This window comes from Somniosus microcephalus, unplaced genomic scaffold, assembly GCF_052327205.1.
Source record: "Somniosus microcephalus isolate GS21.2 unplaced genomic scaffold, FLI_Smic_1.0 scaffold260, whole genome shotgun sequence".
NCBI lineage: Eukaryota > Metazoa > Chordata > Chondrichthyes > Squaliformes > Somniosidae > Somniosus > Somniosus microcephalus.
In genome coordinates this window covers 32,683-59,493 of record NW_028225447.1, presented here as the reverse complement: position 1 = coordinate 59,493, position 26,811 = coordinate 32,683, and the positions used below count along the sequence as shown (strand labels likewise).

The following is a 26,811-nucleotide window of genomic DNA, read 5'->3' as shown; positions in this document are numbered from 1 at the left end:
TCAAGCGATGCCTCATTAAATCAGGGCACAGCCTTTGCCCTCCCTGATTCCATTTCTACTTCCACTTGACTTCATTCAATGCACCCAACTCCTTTAAATTGCATCCGTTAACTGGGCCTTTAAATAGTCGAGGTGATATCACGTTATGTGGGTCCACATCATGCCCACTCACACGCAATGGAAACATTCCCACAACCTTCCACGTTTTTTGCCCACCGTCACACCCCCACCCCTGCTCAGATCCCCGGCTCCGTGTTAATATTGGTCCCTATGTTTCAGCATGAGAGAGAACCCATTGACTAGAACTTGCTTTAAAAGGTAGAAATAGTAAATAAGTCAGTGATTCCCTTATAAATGATCAACATCTATAAATAAGACCAATAAGAAAACAGAATAAAATTAGATTTTATTTTATTTTGACTGTCAAAACATTCCCTAAAAAAGTGTTTGACAAAGAACCAGCCATGTAGATCAATGTCAATGCTACAAAAGCCACATATTCTGAACTTCTGTGACAATACATCTTTCCCCATTATTGAAAGTTCTGTAGATATAATCTAATAGTAAAAAGTACCATCAATACCAATACAGAATGAAAACATTAGAAAGATCATTTTCATGATTGGAGCAGTAAGGTGAATGAAAACGGGCAGCATTTTTAGAACATGACTTTAGAACCCTACAACAGGCTAAGCAGTTCAAGATAGGTCTATTAAAAACATTTAAATCTGGCCAAGCCAGACTGCAAAGGATCCTGATTTTTCCTAATGGGAGTTGTTCTTACTCATTTCCTTAGTGCAAGTGAAACGACTGCAATAGAAAAGTTTAATCCGTGCCAATAAGCCAGGGTATTGACCCAGGCTAAAGCCGAAAGTGTATGGGTCATGCAGAACAGATATTAATAAAATTAGACTGCAAGCTGCAATGCAAATTCAGCCCATGTGGGGGTATAGTCACTGTAACAGACCAACTCTAGCCTGTGGAAATTATGCTTTAAAGGCTCAGTTTCAAATATAATTATTAGTGTGGCGGTACCACCGGTTGTCCCTTACATTGAGATACATAATTCCCTTTAACTTACCTTACTGTATGTATAACTTACCTGTATGGGCCGTTGCCCCTTTAAGACGCGCCCTAGCGCGCTGACGTCACGTCACGTACGTGCGGCAGCCGCCGGCCCGAATTGGCCTTCCAGGACGGCCGCCGGCACAGCCTGGCCTCGTGACTTCGCTACACCAATGTAGCGATTCGTGTGCATCGCCACTAAATAATCGAGTTCGACGAACTATAAATAAGTTGTTTATTTACAGGAACAGGTTAAATACAACACGTAAGGTAGCAGGTAAGATGGCCGACTGTAGGAGTGCCGTGGTGTAGGTCTTTCCCTAGCGGGGATGCCACGAGGACCGAGTTCGCAGTCCTGTGGAGAGCGTGATGACGTCATCGAGTTTGTGTTGTGATGTCATCACGTTGTTCGCGTTTCCCGCGCTTAGGGAGTCACGTGATGCGCGTCGTTGGCCGTTGAGGCTGAAGTCGCGAGCGCGGTCGCTGGAGCTGGAGCCCAGGCTGAGCCGGTGCTTGCCGCGGGAGCGGAAGATCGCGTCGCTCCCGTCGGCTGGCTGATGCGGCTGAAGTCGCGAGGCCAGGCTGTGCCGGCGGCCGTCCTGGAAGGCCAAGCCGGGCCGGCGCACGTACGTCACATGGTATGTGACGGGACGTCAGCGCGCTAGGATGCGTCTTAAAGAGGCAACGGCCCAAACAGGTAAGTTAAAGGGAATTAAGTATCTCAATGTAAGGGACAACCGGTGGTACCGCCACACTAGTACCAATTGAAACCATTCATATAGAACCTTGAGACCAGTATATATAATGCATGAGTGACAACATATAGTCATTGTTTAATCACAAGTATAAGACCCATAACTCATAAGTATTGCAACTGAGAGTGTTATGAAGGTCTTCCCCATGAATTAAAGCAGCAATTAAGTTGCACCATCACTCAACTTGATTCTAATTATTGCATGGATTGAGTTTTAAAAAAAAATCAAATCAATTATTCTGGCAGTTTTACCCACTATCTAATTTGTGATATTCAATTTATTTTAACCCACTATCTAATTTGTGATATTCAATTTATTTTAACCCACTATCTAATTTGTGATATTCAATTTATTTTAACGTGTGAAATACTAACATGTAGACCTAAAAAAATTCAACCATACCCAGAAAACAAAACCCATTCTTACTGAAAAAACAAATCAGTTTCTATAATAATGCAAGTAATGATTTAAATACTAAAAACTAAAATAGTTTACTACTAAAATTTTCTTTCAAAGAAAATATTTTTTAAAATTATAATTTCAGACATGTTCGGCTATAACTGTGGCCTACAATGTTTAACAATGTACAAATGGTCCTAGTTACATTTTGTCATGCAGTTTAATTGCTGTAAAAAGATGACTTCAAAAAGACTCATACAGTCTGCTGCATGCCTCTACTCATTTTAGAGCCCATTCGTGATCAATTCTCGGGCCCCATGCTCATCTATAATCAGCGGAGGCCGGAAGTCTCGTCCTGCAACATATTTATCCAGACCCTGAAACACAAATTTCAGTTTTAATTCCAGCAATGAGACTGTGTAGTTGTATGAGCAGCAAGAGAATACTGCCATGCATATGAAATTAAAAGCAATTCTCAGGGTGGTGTTATGGGTTAGAAGAGTGTCTCGTCACTTCTGGGTTGAAAGTACGGCCAGATTAAAAGGAAATGTCTCCCTCTCTGGCTGCCATCTAGAAGAGTCCCACATGCAGTATTGGTAGCCTCATTTGAGCTCCTAGCAAGGATGAACCTATAATACAACACACTCACCTCTCACAGCTCAGAACAATTGACAAACTTGCCAATCTCATTGAGAGGTCAAAGGGATAGCTGGGGTGGAAAGTGGAAACACTTGTATTGGAGGGTGTTCTTCTGATACTGGGGTTAAGGGACATAATTGGGTGATTTCCTCGGTTCTTCTGTGCAACAGAACCGGTTTAAATACAAAGGGTTTACAATATCGCTGCATGTAAAGGAAATCATTCCCCCATTATTAGAAGAAAGCAGAGAGGAAATTTATTCTGCACACAGCCCAATACATTGTGTGTGGACTTGGAATGCTTGAGCCAGATACTGGGGAACCAATGTTTCATTCTTCTGGAAAGCACTGAAATTTATGAAAAACATTTTTTATTTAAGCCTTTATATGGTAAATGCAAGAATATTTGTAGACATATGATCAGATGTCACATACCAATACATTCAATCAGAGTTGGCAGTCCTAGCCAAACACCCCCTTGACACTGAAATGAGAGCCACCTCAGGCCTCTAAGACTCCAGGGAAACCTGCCCAGCCACAGAGTTCTCAACCTTGTCTCACTCAGGGAGCATTGTGTAGTAATAGTAGTAGTGGTAATAGTAGATTAGCTGGCATAAAGGAAATGCAGTACTGGAAGTTGTATTTACAGATCAGGTGTATGGATGTGTGTAATAATTGAATCTAATTACTTGTACCATTAATATCTTTGTTTTTGGTCTGTGTAATTATTTTACTTGTAATAAATCTGACTTTTTTTTGAAGTAATTTCCAGGATGCCAGCATCTATTGCCCATCCCTATTTGCCCTAGAGAAGGGAGTGGTGGACCGTCTTAGTGAATTGCTGCAGTCCATGTGGTAAAGGTGCTCACACAATGCTGTTAGGAAGGGAGTGCCAGGATTTTGACTCAGTGACAATGAAGGAACGATGATCTATGTCCAAGTCAGGATGGTGTGTGACTTTGAGGGGACCTTGGGAGTGATGGTGTTCCTGTGCACCTGTTGCCCTTGTTCTTCAAGGTGGTAGAGGTCGTTGGTTTGGGAGCTGCTGCCAAAGAAGCCATGGCGAGTTGCTGTAGTGTGTCCTGTAGATAGGACACACTGCAGCCATGGTACGCCAACGGTGGAGGGAGTGGATGTTTAAGCCAGTGGATAGGTTGCCAATCAAGTGGGCTGCTTTGTCCTCGATAGTGTTGAGCTTTTTGAGTGTTGTTGGAGCTGCACTCATCCAGGCAAGTGGAGAGTATTCCATCACACTCCTCACTTGTGCCTTGTAGATGGTAGGGACCGCCTTTAGGGAGTCAGATGAGCTACTCGCTGCAGAATACCCAGCCTCTGATGCCAGTGAATGTCATGGGGAGGGGTGGTTATACACTATCTTGTTGGAGATGGTCATTGCCTGACACGTGTGTGGCATGAATGTTACTTGCCACTTATCAGCCCAAGGCTGGATGTTATCCAGGTCTTGTTGCATGCGGGATGGACAGCTTCATTATCTGAGGAATTGCGAATGAATCTGAACACTATGCAATTATAAACAAATGGCCCCGTTTCCAACCTTATGATGGCGAGAAGGCCATTGATGAAGCACCTGAAGAGAGCTGGGCCTAGTATGCTGCCCTGAGGAACTTCTGCAGCGATATCCTGGGGCTGAGATGATTGGACTCGAACAACCACAACCATCTTCCTTTGTGCCAGGTTGACTCCAGCCACTTGTAATTGTGAGACAATGTGGTACTTACTGCTTTTCGGAGCAGAAAGGAAAATGCGAGAGGTATCTCACGTGGCTTCAGGTACTTTATAGTGCTGTGGTTTGCTATCCTATTCACTGCGCTCATAAGGGTTCAGGTTTTGATTTATAGGAGATTTGGTCTGTTAATGGAAATCGCCTTTTTGCTGTGAAGTTGAGAGTTGGGAGGAAGACCAAGTTGCAACAGTCTGTCCCAAGTTAATCATCCTGCACAAATACATTTCAGAATTCATCTTTCAAAGCCACTAATTAGTAGCTGTAACAAAATTGTTACAAAAATGACTTTCAGACAAGTGGAAAAGATTTGCAATAAATTCCATATGTTTCAAACAGGAAGAGAAACATTCTCCAAACTCTTAATTTCCTCACTCTCTCATATTGCCAGAATGTGGCTCGTTTGAGCTAAGGTTCTTTTAAGTTCATAATTTTTGAACTGTACATAATATTAGGATAGTCATTGATTTCTGAATTTAAAATACAATATAACGCAATTATAGTTCCAATTTTAAGTAGAATTAATTTACCTTCAATTAACTTACAAAATAATATACTGGAATTTGCTCTTCATACTGTCCAAAAATGGATATGTCACCTACTTGCTGGTACTCCCATTTCAGAATATAGAAAGCAAAATGCTGTTACCTCCATGTGACTCAAGAGCATTGCCTACACTTCACAAAGGGAGCCATTTATGCCACAAGCTGTATCCTGACCAATGGCCCATCTCCACTTCCCATGGACAACTGGCAACAGCAGGGCAGGGTACTGCAATTTTAACAGCAGCAGGATTCCCCAAGGTCCAATGAGCTATAGATTGCACCCATATGGTGCTCCCATGGCCAATCCCATCAATGCCTAATACATTTGTGACCAGCAAACGAATGCTCACTTTTTTGGCAGCTGCCACATAATTTTTTATTTTAAGGCAGTTCACCCACACTTTGACCCAACAAGGCAAGTCTCTGGGTGGCTCATGGGCAATCAAGGTTACCCTCTACAGCAAAGACTGATGATACTTGTGCAAGTTATCAGGACACCAGTTGAACACTACTATAACAAGGTCCATTTTGTCATCAGACATCATAGAGCATACAACTGGAAATCAGAAGGCAGTGTTTGGACTGATTTGGGGTGCTCTGCAATATATGCTGGTTAGAGGTTCAAGCAATGTTGCCTTTAAGCTGCGCGGCCGCACAGCATCTGGAGGTCCTGTGCAGCCAGCTCACCGGCATTTAAATGGAAAAACTGCGCAGGTGTGTAATTTTAAATGGGCCACGCATCCCAAAAAAAGGTTAGAGGGAACATTGGTCTCAAGGATTGTACATGCTGCACAACTTTGCCCTACAAAGAGATTTCGTTATGGAGGTACTAGAGAAGGCAGGAACCAAAATCAGCAGGAGGCCTACTGCCCGAGACAGGCTGGTACTTCGGCCACCCAAAGGAAGGCATGGTTAAAAATGGCGACAGCTGGAGCTTTGGCCTTACCAGGGAGGTACCAAACTCATTTTGAGACTGTTACTGCCCTGGTTAACGCCAATTTGGTCAGGTGAAAATTGGCCCCCATTGCGGAAGCAAATAGCAAAGGAAGCAAACTCCGGTTAAACTGCCCAATGCATGTGGATTCAGGCATGAAAATAGTTCATGGACATCGTGAGAAGGAGAAAGGTAGGGCCGTGGTTGTTGTGTGCACCCAATACTTCACAATCTCTCTTGCAGAGGTCCTGAAAGCCTCTGGTCTTCAATCCACTCCTAGAAGTTCCTAAGCTTCCATTTCTCCTTACCTACATGAAGCATGTTTCTCTCTTACCAGACTCACCCTTCAAGAATGGGCTTCTTCAATGCAATTTGTCAGTATGTTATAACCCTCACGCAGGTTTCATTTCTTATGAAAACAGACCACAACAGAAAGCTGCACTTGGTAATGGGGGCGAAGCCTTTATAAGGGACTTCAATCCTTTCAAGGGGCAGGCCATGGAGAAGCAGGAAGGTAAGTCCTTTCAAGGGGCAGGCCATGGAGAAGCAGGAAGGTAAGTCCCAGCAAGAGGTTAGTATCCTATGGCTCCTTCCAGAACACTGCAATATAACATTCTACCAGAAGGACTCTCACAATCTTTCCAGAGGCACTAGGAACATGTCCTTTTCACGTCTTTGCAAGATCTCCACAGAGCTGGTGCCTCCTGGGACTAACCCAACGCGAGACCCTGGAGAAATATCAGCACACCTACCACCATATGAATGCATTTATCCTCAGCAACTCAGACATCCACTGCTGAAGGAGTTCACTTGGTAGGCTTTTTGGCTAATTCATAGAAGGTTTGTTGGATCAAAAAAGGTTTTCAAAGCTGGAATTCCTTAGCTTTAGGAGACTTGTTGGACTATATACCACATTTGTTGTCGCAGTTTATATATTTTCAATAACTGACTAACTCTCTCAATAATTGCAGGATTCACTTCAAGGCAACCACTCTTTCCCTCTGTTAAACAAACAGACTCACCTCTCCAGCATAAGATACAAGTGCTGAAATTTCACATTTGATTGGAAGGTCTGTCAATTCCTTCAGACTGAAAAGTAAAATATGATTTTCAGCAACTTATTAAAAATATTCTCCCAGCAAATACCAAATCTTCTTAGAATCTATTCACCACAATTCTTGCATAACCACCTTGCACAAAATAGCACACAAAAGCCTGAGAATTTTAATAATTTGAAAGACTCAAGTTAAACCAGAAAAAGATAATTGGATTAGAATTGTTCAACTGTATTCCCCCATTTGGAGGTATAGTTGGAACTACATGTGTGCATTTCCATACCAATTTTATATCAGAGCAGTGGTTTCTACTTGCTTGTGATGCTAAAATTAAGCAATCTCAGTCACTATGGATCACAGCAGTAGCAAAACCCCCAACAACTTGAAGTTTCACACCCATATTGCAGATCTCTGGCTGCAACCGTGACCATCTGCAGATGAATCAAAACTTCAGAATAGTAAGTGGAGGGAACATTTCACATTGAGTGCCTTAAAAATATCAAATCAGCTTGCAATTTAGAATAATGGTACATGAAAAATCTTGTTTTAATGATATACCGGTTTCCTTGTACTTAAACATTCAGTTATAAGAAACGTGAATGTTAGAACAAAGTGATTGGAGCTCATTCCAGTATCAGGAAGTAAAGATTGGGTTTGGAAGAACCACTGTAAATCAAAGTGAAACCCAAAGCAATTTTGCTTTCAGTTGACTTTGTGGAGTATCAATGCACTCTCTGATCCACTTTTCTATTCAATAACCCTCAACGCTAAAGGGATCAAATGAATAACCTGCAATTTTAAAAGGGAACTTTGATTCATGTATTTCTGGATAGATTCTTTAGAAGACATAGCACTGCTGAATTAAAAGCCCAAAACCAACCAACAATACTCGTTAACATGCTAAAAAATGTTCACACATGCAACCCTTGTTCTGTGTTAGTATGTGTCTTTTCACCGCCAATCTAATAAAGCCAGCATTTACCTGCAACTGCCAATGTCTAAACCCAGTTGTTGCATTAAAGGACTGCACTATGAAAACATGGGCATGGACAATTCTCTTATGCTCAATGCCATTAATAGAACATTAAAAAAAAAATCAATTTTTTCAAGAGAAACAATACCATTCTAAAAAATATGGGCCAAATCCAGTATTTCAGTGGTTTGAGGAGATGTACACCCACGAATGGAATGATGGTGATTCATAGCAAAATAAAAAAAGTGCAAAGGATTCTCAAATTAATAAAACTGTAAAAAAGAGCAAGTCTGTTTTGGTTTCCTGATATTTTGAAAATCAGTCTGGATAAGTACAAGGTAACTTTGCATTACTTTTGTTTTGTTTACAGCAGACACTGATGAGAACTGTAAAGAATACAGAGTTCTTGTAAAAAAATAACAAAACTCAAATCAGATCTGTGGGTGACTACCCCTCACATTCTCTTAAGTACTGACTCATAGTGTAGCCACAAAGGGACATATGATCTGCTGCATTTAAGGCAAGTCCTACAGATTTATTTGTACAACTAGATCACAATACGGGGACGATAAATTTGGACTAGCATAACAAAAATAGTGGACCCTACACAAGCTATACATGCCTTTTTAACCCTGCTAGCAGATTTTCAAAGGATAATATTACTGTTCATAGCAGGGAGGTAGACTACACAATTAAATATACAAACATGTTTATAGACTCTTGCTTTGCCTTATGAGCATTTACACACTGGCAGTACAAAGAGGCAAGTCTTTCCCTTCAATCTATAGTGTTTTTTTAGTCAGCATCAAAGCAGCCACGACCCATCACCATGCATTAAACTGAACCCAAAATATTTACTTGTCATTGACAACACCAGTGACTGCTTCTGACATTCCAGTTGTCGAACTGCCACATGGGAAGAAAAAGTGAGTTAATGGGAAAATAAAATGCAACAAAACCACAATGTTACAAATCAATTTGGGATCGAAATAAAATTGAACAAAAACCACCCTGTACAAAACTGCACATGATAATGTCGGAGTGAATTTTTATAGATTTTGAAACACCATGATAAAGGATGGATAACAAAAAAAATTTCCTCCCCATAAGTTTCTCCTTATTCTCTCCCAAGAGATCATGCATTTTTTTAAAACTGGGGTAATAAGCTAGACTGGCTAGTCTACTATTCAAATTGCGAGTTAGAAAATAGACTCAAACCACACATTTCATACATCAGACACCTCAAACAGAATGCAGACATCATAAAATGGTTGTAAATAATTATTCACAGCATTTAGTGTTAATTTTTTGTAAAAATAACAGATTATATTATATAGATTTATCAATTTATCTGCAGCCAGAATATAAACATTTTAATACAGATCCACATCATTTGGGGAAAATAAACTCAAAATGTTCAGTATTTTTTATACACCAACATTATTTTACAAAAATGGGAATGTGAAGTTCAAATTTCTATACAACATGGTAAAGGAAACATTAAAAGAAAAACTCACACCAATAATGATGTATCCTATGATTAGTTTCCTAGAAATCTGGAAAATTCATGAGCTCAGAACAATGAGAGTCCACCATGAGCTCATACCACGTTGTGTACATAGGGATTGTTAAATTGAAGTATGAAATAGCCACACAGGACTTGGGAAACATATTTTATACATTAACAGCTGTTAAAATTAACTTAATTGGGAAGCTATATTGAAATAAAAACTAAATGTCATCATTTATGGCTATGCTATTAATGATAGCCACTTCTGTGTGAATGTAAAACCACTCATCAAGTACATGTAATGCACAGACAGCTGAGCCTAGATTTTCCGATCGCCGATATTTTAACACTGGTGATAACTCATTTATTCTCAAATGGTTACTGCAGCTGCTAAAAGACAACGCCAATTGGAAAATCTAGACTTTGCGTCAACAGTGGTTATGCGTATGGACACCAAAGATGTACCCACCACAGACAAAGTGAACTGGAAGGCTGCAAGCCAATCTCAGGGATCAGATAATAGTTACAAACTCTTCAAATAGATTACTGCCTTGACATCTCTGCTTGTCTCTCATATTATACAACAGGCTCTATGCCAGGTGCTGAAGCTTATGCAATGAAATGCTGCTATGCTATAGCAATATATTGATGGCATCTTCACAAAATTCAGGAACAAAAAGTGCAGGGTAGATGAAGACAATAGGCCTTTGATACAGGTGTAAACAGGGTTTCTGCTGATCTACTGCCAATGTTACAACAGCTGATCGGAAGAACCAAGAAAATTCCCATTGATTATATTTTCAATTTTATATCAACAGATGAGTAGTGATGTAAAACCACAGAAGACAGAAGCACACATTGGAAGTTTGAAAGGGGAGGTCTTACACTTCTGAAATAAAATGGGTTCATTTAGATAGGAATTCATCTGCGACACCCAAAACCTCAATAATTTTTTTAATATATTCATTCTCGGGATGTGGGCATTGCTGGCAAGGCACGCATTTATTGCCCATCCCTAATTGCCCTCGAGAAGGTGGTGGTGAGCCTTCTTGAACTACTACAGTCTGTGTGGTGAAGGTACTCGCATAATGTAGTTAGGTAGAAACTTTATAGTAGAAACCTTGTTTAATTATATACCTGGGAATTGCAGGAATCCTTGTTCCATTTTCATCAACAAAGTGCCCGCCTGCATTTAGCACCCAGCGATGGTGCAGGGACATCAGTGCATGACGTGCTGTAGTTGGCGTGTCTTTCCCATCCTGACTATCTGCATTCTTCAGTGGAGAAAATTCATCTTCTCGCAAGACTTCGAACACTACAAATTTCCTATGAAAATATACTTTGATCACCTTAATAATGCAGAAACTGTTAAAACTACCCTTTCATATAGAAAATGATAGTGCGAAAATGGTTCTGAATACAGCACCTGAAGAAAACACAGTATACATTTCTTGAAAATATACAGCAATTAGTTACATGGGAAAGCTTACATTATTCCAAAATGTTAGGGTAGTGAAAGGTTACTTTGTTTCCCCTCTCCCCCGGAAATTCAAAATGTTAGATAATTTGGTACTTTCCCCCTTATCTATAAGAGACTCTGCCCGAGTTAGAGGAATACTTAAAATCAGATAAATGAATTGGCTGGGTGAGTGCATTGGATGAATGAAATACCCTGTTAAAGGCAGATTCTGGATAAGCTGGATTCTAGTGGTCACTGGAGAAGCCAACATGACCACGAGCATTAAGCTCAAAGTCCAGGATGATGAAAATCACTTCCATCTCCTAGTGGTAAAATGTCCCAAGCAATAACAGGACCATTCATAGGAAATACAACGAGGATTGCTAACCTTCGAGATGGGAACAGCGATATAGGCCCCTAAAGTAAAATCGTTTCAACCAAGTGCTTAAAGTAGTCGAAAAAAACCTGGCTGAGTCACTAGAGTAGAATCCAGGAATAGGATGTTATTCTCTTCCCACCCAAAAAGTCCAGAAGTTTTCCACTTTTTTTTCCCCTTTTGGTTGTAAAAATTATGAACTTTCTACTGACAAAAAACTAGTATTAGCCAAAATCCTTAGCATTCACCACAACAATTTTAAAAAAGTGCTTTTGGCTGCATATGGGCACAAAAGCAGTAGTGTTGTTAGGTTGGTGATCTGACTCCGTTTGGCACTAAAGCCAAGACCATATCTTATAGGAAGTCTCAAACACTTGGTCTTCACACTGGATATAATACAACACCAATTGACAGCATGGACACTTGAAACTTTCCTAAAATTAAAATAATAAAAGGTAAGAGAATACTGCCCCGCTCGTCAAACTCTCAACCTGATGGGGAGTACAACACAGCTCTTAAGCAGCCAGCAGTGCAACTAGGATCTGCTGGCTGCAAAAAAAACAAAATTGTTTGTTTAAAAAAAAGACTGAATGTGGCAAGACTATTTGCAAAAAAAAAGGTCATGATTATAAGCTAAGGAAAACATGAACTAAACATAATCTGAGGAACTGTATTTTCAAAGCTGGTACTAGCTGCCACCTAGTGCTGTGAATACTGACTCAGTAAAGTTCAAAATGATTCTCCGTGCAGCACGAATAAAGAATGGGAGTTTAACTAAGTAGGAACGAGACAAAAGTGGCCAAAAATCCTGAAAGAGAAACTCGGTGACAAGGGACTCTGGATGGAGTTAATGGTTTTTTCCTATCCATAGCAGTCTTATGAATCGTGTTTAATACTGGCACAAGAATAGTTTGCACTCCAACTAAATGGAAGTGCAAGTGGCATAATGGAATCACAGAAGACACAAATGGATCAAACTATTTATCTGGCATGCTCTCACAATGGCTGCGAGTCAGAGGGTAAAAGTGCTGTCTGGTGTATTAATAAACTATACAGACCAGGGAGGTCCTAGGATTGAGAGAGGTTCTGCTGCCCAAAACTCCTCACATTCAAATAGCTTGTTGACACTCATTAACTAGACTCACACGTAAAGAACGGCCACTTGGCTGAGGTATTATATGAACCATAAAACTAAAGCATGTGACCCTGCTTACAGGAGGAAGAGAGAAGAAAATTGCATCAGGACAACTTTATTTACTACAAGAAAACTTACTTTGAAAACTGAAAGATGTCAAATACAAATTTTTCCATCTTGATTCCATTAGGTTTGTCTGGTTTAATTTGCTGTCCCTGATCACTAATATAAGGAATTTTCTTCCAGGCAACATGGTGCCGCAGCTGAGGCTCATGAACTCTGACAAAGAAATAGAAAATGTGGACTCATTCAGTAACATTGAAATAGTCAAACATTTACATAATGGATCCTGAAGCCAATCATACTTTACAGAATGAACCCAAATGTATTAACTTACTTAACAATGTCCTTTAAGAACTGCAGTGTAAAGAAGTGGTTGCATATGTTCCCTGCATTGAATGTTAGATGTCCGTCAGCATTCCTTTTCTGTGCAGTATTTAGGGTGATCTCACTGTATTCTACAACTTGATATAGGCCATTCACTTTACATACCACACCAACAGCCTCAGTTGGGTTTGTCTTTTCTACTACCTGAAATTAAAAACACAAAGTATCAGAAGTACCAGTATTCAATGATGCTCTACTCATTCACTCAATAACAGGCAGCTCTAATATTTAATGGTTACAGGAAACAAGATGAATAAACTATACAGATTTAACCAAGGCTGAAGAGCAAAATTGAACATTCCCCCTTTAAGCGTCCTTATTACTCTCAATTTACCCAATATTAAGTAAAGCTTCCAGGTTTAAAGTTGGTGTTTATTTTGTTAACACCAATGAAACATTTTGGAGAAAACAAAAAAAACACGACTGGGACCTAACAAGTGCACAGCCTGATTTAAAACACCGACCTGCACAATCACAGCAGGAAACATGTGATCAAGATGTTTTGCGTCCATTCTTTGTGGAAAAAACATTTTTTTATTTTTTTTATTTTTTAAACCCAATAGTTCCCTGGCTGATATTATGATTCCTCTCCCCAAAAGCCTAGAAATACCAAGTCCAATTCTAACTTGATTCGCCCAGTGGAAATACTGCACATCATATTAATTTTTTTTCCCTTATGAAAAGCTTTCCATTCACAGCCATTTTGAGTACCAGTTCTAGATAATTATTCTTGCATCTGGTACCGAAGACACACATTAGAATCATACAGCACAAAGGGTCATTTGGCCCAACGTGCCTGGGCTGGCTCTTTGAAAGTGCTTTCCAATTAGTCCCACTCCCCAGCTCTTTGACCATAGCCCTGCAAATTAATGGCCCAGAAATTCGAGTTGGGGGCTTCCCGCGGGTGCAAGCCCCCGACCTGCACTTACCTACCGCGCCGGCCGTTGAGCTGTGGGCCCCCGTGGAATTGCGATCCTGGGCCTCCTCCAACTGCCGGCGCGCAGTGCTTGCATATCCCAGGGGTGCAGTTAGTTCGATGCGTCCCCTGGGATCACGTGGGCCATGGAGAGCCAATGGTAGCAGGGAATGCTTCATTCATAAGTTTGACAGGAACCTGTCAAACCTATAAATACAAGCCCCAAAACATCACTAAATCTTCAAATAAATTTTTTTTTTTAAACGTATTTTTAAAATTGTAGTGTCCGTGTGTAGATAAAGACACTGAAGACAGGAGTTGGTTCATAGGTATTTACTAAGCAAGTCTGGGGGGTTCTAAAGGATATACACAATACACAGGTTTATATAGCCCAAGTGGCAATTACCGGCATTACGCACACCTGGGGCTCTTAAAGGCACATACACCACAATTCCTCCCCTTCTAGCTAACCAGTACATCATATTTTAAGTAATGATTAATTACATGTTATATGCAAAATAATATACATTGCTGTAATTAATTGATTATAAGTTAGTCTCTCAGGAGGCTTCCTGACTCGGTCCGGATAACGCCTCGGGGGTGTAGTAGTTTCTGGTGGTGTAGGTGGTTCTTCTGGCAAGGCTGATTCGGCTTGAATGCCAGTGTCGGGTTCATCGGGTTCCTGTATCACCGGATCGGAGGTAGATATGGGTATCTCTACTTCATCGTTAGATGTATAGAGTGGTGGTGTAGGTTGTCCCTTTTCGGATGACTTGATGATTTGGTCAGCATGGCGCCTTATTATGCTTTCTCCGATGTCCACGGTATACATCAGTGGTCCTAGTCGTGTGCAGATAGTTCCAGGCTGCCATTTTTCGGTACGGTAGTCCCGGGCCAAAACCAGTTGGCCTATCTGGAAGGCCCTAGTTGGCCTTTCATTCATGCCTTGAAACTGCCGGTTCTCCACGTCCCTTCGGATGTTGGGCTTGACCAAATCCAGCCGGCATCTTAGGTTTCTATTGTAGAACATCATGGCGGGAGTTTGGTTGGTAACCATATGTGTTGCATTCCTATATGCAAATAAGAAGTTATCCACCTTGTGCTGAAGTTTTATGTCTTCATTACCCATGGCCTTTATGGCCTTCTTGAAGGTCTGGACAAACCTTTCAGCCAATCCATTGGTGGCGGGATGGTATGGGGCGGACGTGTAGTGCTTTACCCCATTGTTCTTTAAGAACTTTCTGAATTCTTCGGACACAAATTGCGGTCCATTATCAGAACATATCTGTTCCGGCAGCCCATTCCTGGCAAATATGGTCCTTAATACTGTGATGGTTTTTTCCGTGGTGGTGGAGGACATCTTTATTACCTCCGGCCACTTGGAGTGTGCATCAACTGCGATTAAGAACATCGAGTCCATAAATGGACCAGCAAAGTCGATGTGCACCCTTTGCCAGGGAAATGAGGGCCACTCCCATGGATGTAGAGGGGCCTGTGGCGGAGCATTTTGGACCTTCTGGCATCCTAGGCAGCTCTTGGTCATGTCTTCGATGTCTCCATCGATACCTGGCCACCATACAAACGCCCTAGCTAGGTTCTTCATTTTCACTCCACCCAGATGCCCCTCGTGAAGCTCCTTTAGCACTTTATCCTGGAGTTTGGGTGGAATCACCACTCTGGATCCACACATCAAGGTTCCTCGGCACACTGACAGCTGTTCTCTTCTTTGCGAGAATGCTGGCAACAGTGGTTCGCCATGTGCTGGCCATCCCATCACTGTTAAATCGGAGAGCCGAGAGAGAGTAGGGTCATTTCTTGTCTCCCTTTCAGTGGTAGAATTTGTTACCGGTAGACATTCCACTATGGTAGAGTGGAATATCTCTACTGGGTCTACTGTAGGTGCCTCTTCTATCGTCGGCAACGGTAGGCGCGATAAACCGTCAGCATTCCCATGCTGTTTTGACCCTTTGTATTCTATGTTGTATTGGTGTGCCCCTAGAAAAAGGGACCACCTCTGTAGTCTTTGTGCTGTCATAATGGGAACACCTTTTTTAGGGTTGAATATGGAGATGAGGGGTTGATGGTCAGTCAGCAAGGTAAATTTTTTGTCCGTGTAGGTAATGGTTGAATTTCTTCACTCCCCATACCAGGCTGAGTGCTTCCCTGTCTATTTGGGCATAGTTACGTTCAGCTGAGTTTAATGAGCGTGACGCAAAAGCTATCGGACGTTCTGAGCAGTCAGGGAATTTATGGGATAATACTGCTCCTATGCCGTAAGGGGATGCATCACAGGCCAGTCTGATTGGTAGTGATGGGTTGTAATGAGCCAAAACTTTCTCGGATGTGATTAAGTCTTTACATTCATGGAAGGCACGTTTACAGTCTTCGTTCCATTTCCAAATCACTCCTGTCTGTCGAAGATCATTAAGAGGGTGTAGAATAGTTGATAAGTTTGGTAAAAATTTATGATAGTAATTTATTAATCCCAGGAATGACCTTAATTGTGAAACATTTTCAGGTGCTGGGGCTTTTATAACTGCTTCAAATTTTTCAGGTGACTTATGCAACCCTTCCTTATTAATTATGTGGCCACAATATGATATCTGATTTTGGAAAAATTCGCACTTGGGGCGATTTGCTCGTAGGCCCCGTTCTTTCAGCCTAGTGAGCACCTGCTCCAAATTGGCAAGGTGCTCGTTGTCGTTTTCTCCTGTTATAAGGATGTCGTCTAGGTAGCATTGAGTCCCCGGAATCCCTTGCAGGACTTGCTCCATAGCTCTTTGCCAGATAGCTGGAGCTGATGCTACTCCAAAAACCAGTCGATTGTACTGGTACAGGCCTTGGTGTGTGTTTATTGTGAGATAGTTTTTAGAGGTTTCCTCAACCTCCATCTGTAGATATGCCTGTGCCAAGTCAATTTTTGTGAAACGTTCCCCTCCGGATAGTGAGGCAAAAATATCTTCTATCCTCGGAAGAGGATACTGTACCGTGTGAAGGACCGGGTTTACAGTCATCTTAAAGTCCCCACAGATGCGAATTTTTCTCTGTTCCTCGGTTATTTTTCAATGCTTTTTTCATGACTGGAACGATGGGTGTTGCCCATTCGCTCCAATCTATTTTGGATAGTACGCCTGCCTTTTCCAAATTCTCCAGCTCTGCCTCGACTGCCAGACGTATTGCGTGTGGCACCGGTCTTGCCTTAAAAATATTTGGGAATTGCTGCATCTTCCACTTTTATTGAGGCGGTGATGCCTTTCAAGGTTCCTAGTTTCTCTTGAAACACTTCTTTGGCGTTGGCCAAGATGTCTTTTAATCGTTCAGGTATGATGTCATCAGTTTTTTTCCTTACTGGTCACCGTCAGTGCCTGAATGGAGTGCCAGTCTAAACGTATCTTCCTTATCCATTCACGTCCCAACAACGGTGGACCACCATCTTGTAGAATGTATAAATACAACTTTTGTATTTCTTTGCCGTTGTATACCCCAGGCACCCTTATTTTTCCTTTGGGGTATACTTTCTGCCCCGTATATGTTTTTAAGATAATGGATGTGTCTTTTAGAGGTATATGCGAAAATAGCCTCTCGTAATCTCGTCGATTTATTACGGTTAGAGCTGATCCTGTATCTAGCTCCATTTTAACTGGGGACCCTGCTATTGTGAGGGTAACCCAAATGGTTTGGTAATCCTCTTTGGCAAGTACATTATGTAATTTGAGACAGCTTAGTCTCTTATTTCCGGAGTCGCTATCGCTATTCTGGTCTTCGGAGCTATTGTCCGTCATCATTTGTACCATCCTGTACTTTTCTTTATTGATTTTCTTTTTTCTGTCAGTGGATTTATTTTGTCCAGATTGGCATACCCGTGCAATGTGTCCAATCTTACCGCATTGCCTGCATGCTTTGCCCTTGAACCAGCAGTCCCTCTGGTTATGGGAGGATCTGCCGCAGCGATAACATCTTCCGAACTCCTGTGTCATTTCATGGGTGCCGAAGTCCTGTGTATTTTGTTGAATCTCTGCAGCTCCTTTTGCTGCTGCTTCGTATGATACAGCCATACTGAAAGCTTTGTCCAATGTTAAATCTTTTTCAGAAAGCAGTCTTTTTTGTGTTCCTTCACTTAAGAGACCGCAAACGAATTTGTCTCGAAGATAATCCGATAGTCCTGCCCCGAATTGGCAGTACTTTGATAGCTTTCTTAATTCGGTTAGGTAATCAGCGTTACTTTCATTCTTGTGTTGATTTCTTTTGAAGAACTTGAATCGTTCCGCTATCAGCAGCGGTGTTGAGTTTAAATGCTCCTGCAGGGTATCAACAATTTCTTTAAAATTCTTGTCCTTTGATTTGGCTGGAGTGATTAAGTTTCGTAAGAGCCCGTATGTCTTTGCGCCCATTAAGTTCAGAAGTACTGAAGCTTTTTTTTCATCTGCTATTCCATTTGCAGTGCAATAAACCTCTACTCTTTCCACGTATGTGGTCCAATCTTCTATTTCGTTATCAAAAGCATCAATATTACCAGATTTAGGCATTTCAGAAAAGATATGGCGCTTCCCGCGCTTTTTTTTTCTGTAGCAACGATATGGCGCTTCCCGCGCTGTCCCGCCGCTGCTGCCGATAACAACGCTGTTTTACTGTGGTTTCCGTTTATTCACTGTTGGAGACTCGTTCCCGACGGAGGTCTGAACGCTGACCTGCTTGCCGCGCCGGCCGTCTCCCGAGTGCACCCTCCCAGTCCGTTATTGCTTGCCTCCGATTTCGCTGCCTGTCTCAGCTGTAGAGCCCGCCGCTGGAGCCCCTGCCTGACGCCCAGGAAGGATTAGCGCAGTACCTGACACCAGCTTGGCCAGCTGGTGAAACCACAGTTACTCTTACTTCCTTGAGTCTTCTGGACGCTGGAGGAATCGATGTCCTTGAGGTGCTGCCGAATTGCAGGTAAGTCCGTATCCCATCCTCGTCGCCACTGTAGTGTCCGTGTGTAGATAAAGACACTGAAGACAGGAGTTGGTTCATAGGTATTTACTAAGCAAGTCTGGGGGGGTTCTAAAGGATATACACAATACACAGGCTTATATAGCCCAAGTGGCAATTACCGGCATTACGCACACCTGGGGCTCTTAAAGGCACATACACCACAATTGCTCTTAAAGGCACATACACCACAAAAATAAACTAAATTATATGAAATAACTTTTAAACAATAATTTAAATTTTTGAACAAAATAATTTTATTTTCTAACGGGGCTAAAAATAAACTTACCTTTCCTTAAAGTATTTAAAAATAATAAACCTGTGGAAAAAAAATGTTTCAATTTTAATTAATTCACCACTTACCTTGTATTGAGTGTAAGCATAGTTTGGTAAGTGGCAGAAAAAGTCATTTAAGTGTATTTACTGAATTTTAGTGAGTGAAAAGTTAATTATTTGATGCAAGTTTAATTATTATTATTTTTTGTTTTATATAGATTAATTAAGCTGTTGGGGAGTTTAAACCGGAAGTAGAATCCGGGTATAAAAAGGGGCGGGCTTAGTGCGGCAGCTCTGAGTGCAGTGCATTGAGTGTAAGCAGAGTTTGGCAAGTGGGAGGTGAGGGGGTGTTTTTGCTCTGTTTTGCTTCCCACTCAGGCGAATCCAGCACTGCAGAAGCGGAGCAGCGAGACAATTCAACTGGACAGGCCCCACAGACAGCATTCAAAAGGGAGGTTGGTAATCAGCTGGTTGGTAGGTCCTTTTCCTTCTCTTCTATACCTTTAAGTTGGTAAGTCCTATTAAATAGTGGTGTAATATTATCATCTATATCGGGGCAGAGGGCCTTCATAACTAATAATAAGCAATTTAATTAATTACATAGATATGGGTGAACAGGTGATGTGTTACTGTTGTGAAATGTGGGAGCTGGTGGACCCCATTGAGGCTCACGGTGATTACATTTGCGATAAGTGTTTGCTGCTAGAGGAACTCTGGCTCCGTGTTAAAGAGCTTGAGACCGAGCTTCAGACACTGCGACACATCAGGGAGGGGGAGAAGTTCCTGGACACTCTGTTTCAGGAGGTAGTCACACCTATGAAATTAATTAATGCAGATGTAGTCCGTGGTCAGGGACAGGACAGTGTGACCACGAGTGAGGCAGGTACGGGGATCCAGGAGGTAGTGTTGAAGGAGACGCAGCCCTTGCTCTTGTCAAGCAGGTTCGAGGTTCTTACTCCCTGAGGGCGGGAGCGGGGACAGCAGGGAGGATGAGCAACCTGGCCACAGCACCGTGGAACAGGGGGCCATTCAAGTAGAGGGAGTAAAAAGAAATGTTGTAGTGGTAGGGGATAGTATCATTAGGGGGATAGATAGGGTTCTCTGCAGTCAAGAGCAGGAGTCCCGAAGGCTGTGTTGCCTGCCCGGTGCCAGGGTTAAGGACATCTCTTCTGGGCTGGAAAGAAACTTGAAGTGGGAGGGGGAGGATCCAGTTGTCGTGGTCCATGTTGGTACAAACGATGTAGATAGGACAAGGAAGAAGGTTCTGTTAAAGGAGTATGAGCAGCTAGGGGTCAAATTAAAAAACAGAACCTCAAGGGTAATAATCTCTGGATTATTACCTGAGCCACGAGCGAATTTGGCTAGGATAAATAAAATTAAAGAGTTAAATGCGTGGCTCAAAGACTGGTGTGGGGAAAAATGGGTTTTGCTTCTTGGGACACTGGCACCAGTACTGGGACAGGAGGGAACTGTTCCGTTGGGACGGACTTCACTTGGCCAGTGCTGGGACTAGAGTCCTGGCGAATCATATAACTAGGGCTGTAGAGAGGGCTTTAAACTAATTAGTGGGGGGGGAGGTTTCTAGAGAGCAAATAATAAAAATGACAACGGAGAAGGTCATAGACTTAGGTAGCAGTGGGGGAATTAAAAAACAGAACGTGTCAGGAAGGGACAGAAGGTATGGAGTAAAAGGTAAAGTAGTAAAAAGGGAAAAAACAGGAACTAAGTGTCACAAAACATATTTGAAAGTTCTTTATCTGAATGCACGTAGCATTCGTAACAAAATGGATGAGTTAACGGCACAAATAACTACATAAGGGTATGATCTTGTGGCCATTACAGAAACATGGTTGCAGGGTGACCATGACTGGGAATTAAACATAGCAGGTTATTTAACAATCAGGAAGGACAGGCAGGAAGGAAGGGGAGGTGGGGTGGCTATGTTAATAAAGGAAGGAATCACTATAATAGAGAAATGATATTGGGTCAAAGGAGCAGGATAGTGAAACAGTTTGGGTGGAGATAAGGAATAATAAGGGAAAAAAAACACTAGTGGGCGTAGTCTATAGGCCTCCGAACAGTTGCAACTCTGTTGGATGGAGTATTAATCAGGAAATAGTTGAGGCTTGTAATAAGGGTACAGCTATAATTATGCGGGATTTTAACCATCATATTAACTGGACAAATCAAATTGGGCAGGGCAGCCTTGAGGATGAGTTTATTGAGTGTATTAGGGATGGGTTTCTTGAGCAGTATGTAACTAAACCGACCAGGGGGCAAGCAACCTTAGATTTGGTCCTGTGTAATGAGACAGGATTAATTAAAAATGTCCTAGTAAAGGATTCCCTTGGAATGAGTGACCATAACATGGTTGAATTCCATATTCAATTAGAGGGTGAGAAGATTGGATCTCAAACAAGCGTGCTGAGCTTGAATAAAAGGAGACTATGAAGGTATGAGAGCGGAATTGATTCGAGTGGACTGGGAAAATAGATTAAAGGGTAAGACGGTACATGATCAGTGGTGTACATTTAAGGAGTTATTTTACAACTTCCAAAAAATATATATTCCACTGAGGAAAAAAGGGTGTAAAAGAAAAGATAGCCATCCGCGGCTAAGTAAAGTAATTAAGGATAGTATCCAACTAAAAACAAGGGCATATAAGGTAGCCAAATCTAGTGGGAGGATAGAAGATTGGGAAGTCTTTAAAAGACAGCAAAAAATAACAAAGATTAAGAAAGGGAAGATAGATTATGAAAGTAAATTAGCAAAAAATATAAAAACAGATAGCAAAAGTTTCTAGTTATATAAAAAGAAAAAGGGTGGCTAAAGTAAATGTTGGTCCCTTAGAGGATGAGACCGGGAAATTAATGGTGGGAAACATGGAGATGGCAAAAACGCTGAACAAATATTTTGTATCAGTCTTTACGGTAGAGGATACTAAGAATATCCCAACACTGGACAAACATGGGGCTCCGGGGGGTGGGGAGGAGCTAAATACGATTAAAATCACTAAGGAAGTGGTATTTGGAAAAATAATGGGACTCAAGGCGGATAAATCCCCTGGACCTGATGGCTTACATCCTAGGGTCTTGAGGGAAGTGGCGATAGGGATTGTGGATGCATTGGTAATAATTTTCCAAAACTCCCTGGACTCAGCAAAGGTCCCGGCAGATTGGAAAACTGCTAATGTAACACCCTTATTTAAAAAGGGTAGTAGGCAGAAGGCTGGAAACTATAGACCTGCTAGCCTAACATCTGTGGTTGGTAAAATTTTATAGAGTCCATTATTAAGGAGACAATAACAGGACATTTGGATAAACATAATTTAATAGGACAAACTCAGCATGGTTTCATGAAGGGGAAGTCATGTTTGACAAATTTGCTTGAGTTCTTTGAGGAAGTAACATACAGGGTGGATAAAGGGGAACCAATGGACGTAGTGTATTTAGACTTCCAAAAGGCATTTGACAAGGTGCCACACAAAAGATTATTGCTCAAGATAAAAAAAATCACGGGATTGGGGGTAATATTCTGGCGTGGGTGGAGGATTGGCTATCTAACAGAAGGCAGAGAGTTGGGATAAATGGTTCATTCTCAGACTGGCAATCAGTAACTAGTGGTGTTCCGCAGGGGTCAGTGCTGGGTCCCCAACTCTTTACAATCTATATTAACAATTTGGAGGAGGGGACCGAGTGTAACATATCAAAGTTTGCAGATGATACAACGATGGGAGGGAAAGTAGTGAGTGAGGAGGACATAAAAAACCTGCAAGGGGACATAGACAGGCTAAGTAAGTGGGCAGAGATTTGGCAGATGGAATACAATACTGGAAAGTGTGAGGTTATGCACTTTGGCAGGAAAAATCATAGAGCAAGTTATTATCTTAATGGCAAGAAACTGGAAAGTTCTGTAGTACAAAGGGATCTGGGGGTCCTGGTGCACGAAACTCAAAGTTAGTATGCAGGTGCAGCAAGTGGTCAAGGCGGCCAATGGAATGTTGGCTTTTATTGCTAGGGGGATAGAATATAAAAACAGGGAGGTATTGCTGTAGTTGTAAAAGGTATTGGTGAGACCGCACCTGGAATGTGTGTCCATACTTAAGAAGACATACTTGCGCTCGAGTCAGTACAAAGAAGGTTCACTCGGTTAATTCCGGGGATGAGGGGGTGGACATATGATGAGAGGTTGAGTAGATTAGGACTCTACTCATTGGAGTCCAGAAGAATGAGAGGCGATCTTATTGAAACATAAGATTGTGAAGGGGCTTGATCGGGTGGATGCGGTGAGGGTGTTCCCAATGATGGGTGAAACTAGAACTAGGGGGCATAATCTTAGAATAAGGGGCTGCTCCTTCAAAACTGAGATGAGGAGAAACTTCTTCACTCAGAGGGTGGTAGGTTTGTGGAATTTGCTGCCCCAGAAAGCTGTGGAAGCTACATCATTAAATAAATTTGAAACAGAAATAGATAGTTTCCTAGAAGTAAAGGGAATTAAGGGTTATGGGGAGCGGGCAGGAAATTGGACAGGAGTCTAGGTTCGGAATGGTCATAGCCCTGTGGGTAGTGGAGCGGGCCCAGGGGCCGTGTAGCCTGGTTCTGCTCCTACTTGTGTTCTAATTCTGTTAGATTTCAGGAGATGGTTTTATTCCTGTTCCTGGCTGGGGTGGAGATCGCCTTTACAGAAGGCAAGTACTGTAGAAAATATAGGGACAGATTGATCTCCTGGACGAGTTTCGATCGCCTAGATGGGTCGGAGGGGAATTTTCCAGATTTTTGCTCCCAAATTGGCCATTGGGTTTTTTAAAATCTGGTTTTTCGCCTCTCCCGGGAGATCACATGGGTTCGGGTGGGATGGAGAGTGATCGTAGATTTGAGGTTAGGATCAGGCTCGAGGGGCCGATTGGCCTACTCCTGCTCCTATTTCTTATGTTCTTATGTAAAAAGCAGGCCTTGCGACTGCTTTTTACATGTCTAACTTCTGGAGACTTACCTTCCCGGGAAAACCTGCAAAAAACTTAAGTTCGATGCGCACGCGCTGCCTCTTCTGCGCACGCGTTCGACTTCTGAACCCCTTCTTTCAGGGGAACGGAAGTGCCGGTTTCCCACGCTTGCGCAGTGCATGCACGAAACCGGCACTTCCATTGGGCTTACGGGAGAGTACCCCGTACGTACTCACCCGTGGCGACCCGAATTTCTGGGCCATTAGTTTTCAAGTATATATCCAATTCCGTTTTGAACGTTACTATCGAATCTGCTTCCGTCACTCTTTCAGGCAGTGAATCCCAGATCATAACAATTTGCTGTGTAAAAAGAAACTCATCTCCCCATGGATTCTTTTGCTAATTATCTTAAATCTATATCCTCTGATCACTGACCCTCCTGCCAGTGGAAACAGTTTCCCCTTAACCTTCTCTGCTCTAATGTAAGAAATCACACAACACCAGGTTATAGTCCAACAGCTTTATTTGAAATCACAAGCTTTCGGAGCGCTGCTCCTTCGTCAGGTGAAGTGGAGAGATGCATAAAAACACAGCTTATATAGTCAGAGAATAAAGTCAGATGTTTACAGATAATCTTTCTAACTGGCTCCGGGAATTCTTCCACAAATCCCAAGATGTCAGCAGCGAACCCAATGAGACAATCAATGATCCGGACCAGCAGGCAGAGGGATCCGCAGTGCAGCAACCGAAGAAGAAAGAGTCAAATTGGACCTCTCCGGAGGGTCGCTGCCCTAAGCTTGACATGTATGCTCAAGCTGTCAGGAGATGCATCAACGCCAGATTCATCAGCCGCACTCACAAGACAGTCCAGAATGTCACCCGAGCACAACGCAACGCCATCCACGCTCTCAAGACCAACCGCAACATCGTCATCAAACCAGCAGACAAAGGAGGAGCCATCGTCATACAGAACAGAACGGACTACTGCAAAGAAGCATACCGACAACTGGACAACCAGGAACACTACAGAGTTACCCGCAGATCCGACCAAAGAACACACCCGCCAACTCATCAGACTGATCAAGACCTTCGATCCAGACCTTCAAAGCATCCTACGCGCTCTCATCCCACGTACTCCCCGCGTGGGAGACTTCTACTGCCTCCCAAAGATACACAAAGCCAACACACCCGGACGTCCTATCGTATCAGGCAACGGAACCCTGTGAGAACCTCTCTGGACACGTCGAGGGCATCCTGAAACCCATCGTACAGGGAACCCCCAGCTTCTGTCGTGACACTACAGACTTCTTACAGAAACTCAGTACCCATGGACCAGTTGAACCAGGAACACTCCTCGCCACGATGGACATCTCAGCACTCTACACCAGTATCCCCCACGATGACGGCATCGCTGCGACAGCCTCAGTACTCAACACCAACAACAGCCAATCTCCAGACGCCATCCTACAACTCATCCGCTTCATCCTTGACCACAATGTCTTCACCTTCGACAACCAGTTCTTTACCCAAACACACGGAACAGCCATGGGGACCAAATTTGCACCCCAATACGCCAACATCTTCATGCACAAGTTCGAGCAAGACTTCTTCGACATAGACGACATTTTCTTCCTATGGACCCACGGCGAAGAATCACTGAAAAGACTACACGATATCAACAAGTTCCATCCCACCATCAAACTCACCATGGACTACTCCTCAGAATCGGTTTCATTCTTGGACACACGAATCTCCATCAAAGACGGACACCTCAGCACTTCACTCTACCGCAAGCCCACGGACAACCTCACGATGCTCCACTTCTCCAGCTTCCACTCTAACCACGTTAAAGAAGCCATCCCCTATGGACAAGCCCTGCGAATACACAGGATCTGCTCAGATGAGGAGAAACGCGATGGACACCTACAGACGCTGAAAGACGCCCTCGTAAGAATGGGTTATGACGCTCGACTCGTCGATCGACAGTTCCGACGGGCCACAGCGAAAAATCGCATAGACCTCCTCAGAAGACAAACACGGGACACAACCAACAGAGTACCCTTCGTCGTCCAGTACTTCCCCGGAGCGGAGAAACTACGCCATGTTCTTCGCAGCCTTCAACATATCAACGATGACGAACACCTCGCTAAGGCCATCCCCACGCCTCCACTACTCGCCTTCAAACAGCCGCCTAACCTCAAACAGACCATCGTTTGCAGCAAATTACCCAGCTTTCAGGAGAACAGCGACCACGACACCACACAACCCTGCCACAGCAACCTCTGCAAGACATGCCAGATCATCAACACAGATACCATCATCACACGTGAGGACATCACCCACCAGGTACATGGTACGTACTCATGTGACTCGGCCAACGTTGTCTACCTCATACCTTGCAGGAAAGGATGCCCCGAAGCATGGTACATCAGCGAGACCATGCAGACACTGCGACAACGGATGAACGGACACCGCGCAACAATCGCCAGGCAGGAGTGTTCCCTCCCAGTCGGGGAACACTCCAGCAGTCAAGGACATTCAGCCTCCAATCTTTGGGTAAGCATTCTCCAAGGCGGCCTTCGAGACACACGAAAACGCAAAATCGTTGAGCAGAAACTGATAGCCAAGTTCCGCACCCATGAGGACGGCCTCAACCGAGATCTTGGGTTCATGTCACGCT

The 26,811-nt window shown here is 42.7% G+C and overlaps 1 protein-coding gene across 2 annotated transcripts in view; it reads right to left on the bottom strand.

Moving 5' to 3' along the window:
- Positions 1 to 394: 394 nt before the first annotated feature.
- The window catches only part of uap1 (UDP-N-acetylglucosamine pyrophosphorylase 1), a 46,997-nt gene continuing 20,580 nt past the window's right edge, over positions 395 to 26,811 (bottom strand). The window contains exons 4-9 of one of the 2 annotated variants that reach the window (XM_085980558.1): positions 12,983 to 13,176; positions 12,724 to 12,864; positions 10,753 to 10,941; positions 8,964 to 9,011; positions 7,100 to 7,166; positions 395 to 2,596 (exon numbers count right to left, since the gene is read on the bottom strand). In XM_085980558.1, the coding sequence (XP_085836684.1) occupies positions 2,504 to 2,596; positions 7,100 to 7,166; positions 8,964 to 9,011; positions 10,753 to 10,941; positions 12,724 to 12,864; positions 12,983 to 13,176 (732 nt within the window). In that variant the 3' untranslated portion in view covers positions 395 to 2,503. The remainder of the gene's footprint in view (positions 2,597 to 7,099; positions 7,167 to 8,963; positions 9,012 to 10,752; positions 10,942 to 12,723; positions 12,865 to 12,982; positions 13,177 to 26,811) is intronic. The other variant, XM_085980559.1, reaches the window with a different exon arrangement.